Source organism: Elaeis guineensis, chromosome 11 (assembly GCF_000442705.2).
Source record: "Elaeis guineensis isolate ETL-2024a chromosome 11, EG11, whole genome shotgun sequence".
Taxonomy (NCBI): domain Eukaryota; kingdom Viridiplantae; phylum Streptophyta; class Magnoliopsida; order Arecales; family Arecaceae; genus Elaeis; species Elaeis guineensis.
The window spans coordinates 19,323,556-19,326,591 of NC_026003.2; the positions used below are offsets into that span (position 1 = coordinate 19,323,556).

Consider the following 3,036-nt stretch of genomic DNA (forward strand, 5'->3'; position numbering starts at 1 on the left):
AAGCTTTATGGATTATGTGAAATATAACCTAGATGATTTAAACATCTATATTTTATTTTGGGATATTTTATCTGAATGTTTAGAGTGTTAGCAGGTTTAATTTTTGTGGACCTTAATAATGGACCGATTAAGTTTCCCGGGCAGTAGCCTTAAATTTTTTTCATTAACGTCGTATAGGATTTATATTGACAACAATAAAGAAGAGTCTACATCAATTAATATTATCTTTTAAATTACTATCAATTAGAATTTTTTTTTTTTTTTGGGGTTTAATCAATTAAGATACACTGATTTGTAGATGATACCTTTTAAGAAAATAAAATTTTCTTGTCATATGTAAATTGTAAATTAGTGAGATTATGCACACTATTTTAGATAATTATAAAAATATATATGTAAAAAAGCTTGTTAACAAAATGTTATTTTTTAAACTAATATCATCAAGTAAATTGTGATATTTTATGAAATAGGTAACCCAACCTAACCTAGAATGAATCAAGTTAAATGGATTAAATAACTAAGCATTCACACCCCTACCTTCAGCAACGGTTATAGGATGCTCTCCGTACGTACGTGCTCCATTGGTGGCATCATAAGGTTATTATTCATTTACAGTCGCCTTCCTCTACATATTCAACAGTAGCAATCCTTCTTGTCTCGCTTTTGTAAATCTATTGGCCTACAGTGGACACATCCGGACTGTATCCCTGATTAAGCTGCTCTGATATTAAACCAATTATACGAACCCATGTGATCCTAGAGACATTCCCATCCTCATTGTTCTCATTCATGGTCTTGATCATTCACTACCAAATTTACTAGTTTATGAAAAGATAAAGAGAAAAAAAAAAAAATCATGATGCGGGAATATGCAGGAAGAAAAACCAGAACAAACAAGAGATCCAAAGATCAACATTTTAATATACTTGAACAAATTTACAACACGAGTAGATAAAGCAAACCAAACCTTTGGCTGCTGCAAAACAACATAACAAGGCATACAACTCAATGCCCTTTGGATTGGTCATAAATCCATCTCCAAACACTTGTACATCATGAGGCTAAATCCAATCCTTCAGCAACATAAGAAAGCGAATCCATCTTCTAAGATTTCCTTTGTCAGACTCTACATTTCCATTCCTCTTCTCAAGGAAAAAGGGGAAAAAGAAGAAAAGAAAAAAAAAGATAAAAACATCACAACAAAGGACAGCTCCACATGCACCGCCATGATAGCACCAACACTCCCACAGAAAGAAAAAGGAGATAAAGCACACCAAAGTGTCTCAGAGGACACCAAAGTCATCAAACTGATATTACAAAGGAAAACAGAGTCAGAGACTCATAGTATTAACATTACCTCGCAATTATATGTTATTAGTAGCGCAACCCCAAGAAAGAAAAAAGCTTCTTTCTTCTAATCCATGCTCTCGGAAGAAACCTTCCTGCTGCTAGCCAAGCTCCATTGATCCGAGCTCGCCACTGAGGCCGCTCCATTGCCACACTTGGCCACCGTCCTCACGCTCTCTATCAACGCCTCGGTCCTCGAATCCTGTGACAGGATCTCGTTGAGCTGTGTCGGGCTTATCACTAGCTTCACCTTCCACACCCCACCAACCCCACCTCCATTGCCGCTATTCGCGTGAAACTTGGGCACCACCTCCATGTCTTGCCTCCTCCAGAACCCATGGTGGTCGAAGGACACGCGGTAAGGAGCGACGAGGGAGGGGAGGCCCTTGTGGGTGTCGGTAAGGGGGCGGAGATAGTATAGTTCCCCTCCGACGAGCTCTTCGTTGTGAAGAAGCGGCTTCGAGAAGAGGTCACGGCTCCGAAAGATGCCATGGCCCGGGAACCCATTGGTGATGCACTCCACGGTGACCGGCGGATGGAGCTCCATCACGCCGCCGTTGAACGTCACTACCTTTATCATCAACCCACCTCCCTCTCCAAAACCTCTAAACGCACAGTTACCCATTTTTCCCCCTTCCTCTGTGTGTGTGTGTGTCTTCTCCCCAAAGAACGATATGTGAAGAGAAAAGGTAGCAGTTCTCCTCTTCCTGTTGCTGTGCTCCTCGTTACTAATGTATAGGATGTAGTGTGGGATTTACGCGTTTGTTTTGGCCCTACCTAGCGATTCGATGGTTCTCAAAAGACGGTAAGGGTTGGGAGGACGTAGGTCTTGTGATCTCAACGCTTTGGGTCTCTTTGGCATACAGAATCTTAAAAAAAGACAAACAAGGGATGTAAACAAAGAAGGGGTCAGAAGAGAGGAAAGAACGTTGAAGGTTGTCTTAAAAGTATAGAGCTTATGGAGTCCAAGCAAACGAGGGCCAGACACCCACGTTTCAGGGACTCCATTCCACCCACCGCACTAGGGGCCGATGATGATATTTTAAGGGGAGGAGATCCTTCTTGCACAGTCCCTCTGGAGAGTAAGAAAAATAAGAGTGGGAACTTCCAGAGAGCAGTTGCAATCCCAAAGACAGTAGAGTGGGAACTTTCACAGCAGCTGCAGTCCCAAAGTATTTGTGGGCAAAAATTGGAGAGGATGGGCTTCAGTGGTGGTTTTCTTGGGAGGTAATAATGGGGAGAGCAACTGTTGAGGATGGGAGGTGATTGGCGGGAACTTGAGAGTGGAATTCCCTTCGCTGAGGACCACTGACTTCGCCATGATGGATTCCAGCACTTGCAGAGGAAATGATTCTGCCCATGATCCAGGGGGCATTGGGTAGCTAGCATGCGTCCACTCGCATGTTTGTGGGTTGCGGTTAACATGGTCAACACGTCAAACGCTTTTCTTGACCCAGAGCATTTTGAAATTAATGGCTCATCGGACTTAATCTGCTTGTGTGTTAAATTTAGATCTCAGAGTAGTGTAAATGTTATTATTCCCCATCTCTCAGGGTTGAATTTTCAAGGGACAAATCAATATCATATTAGATTATGGGAAAAAGGAGAAGCGATTCCAAACCAATCTTCTAAGAAAATGATGGAGCAATATAACACTGATAACAAGCTCCATTCATCTAGACCAGATGT

At 41.7% G+C, this 3,036-nt stretch overlaps 1 protein-coding gene across 1 annotated transcript; it reads right to left on the reverse strand.

Moving 5' to 3' along the window:
- Window positions 1-892: 892 nt before the first annotated feature.
- Window positions 893-2,455, reverse strand: LOC105033098 (uncharacterized). The gene has a single exon (XM_010907750.4). The coding sequence runs from the start codon at window positions 1,970-1,972 to the stop codon at window positions 1,415-1,417; it is 558 nt and encodes a 185-aa protein (XP_010906052.1). The 5' UTR covers window positions 1,973-2,455; the 3' UTR covers window positions 893-1,414.
- Window positions 2,456-3,036: the final 581 nt, after the last annotated feature.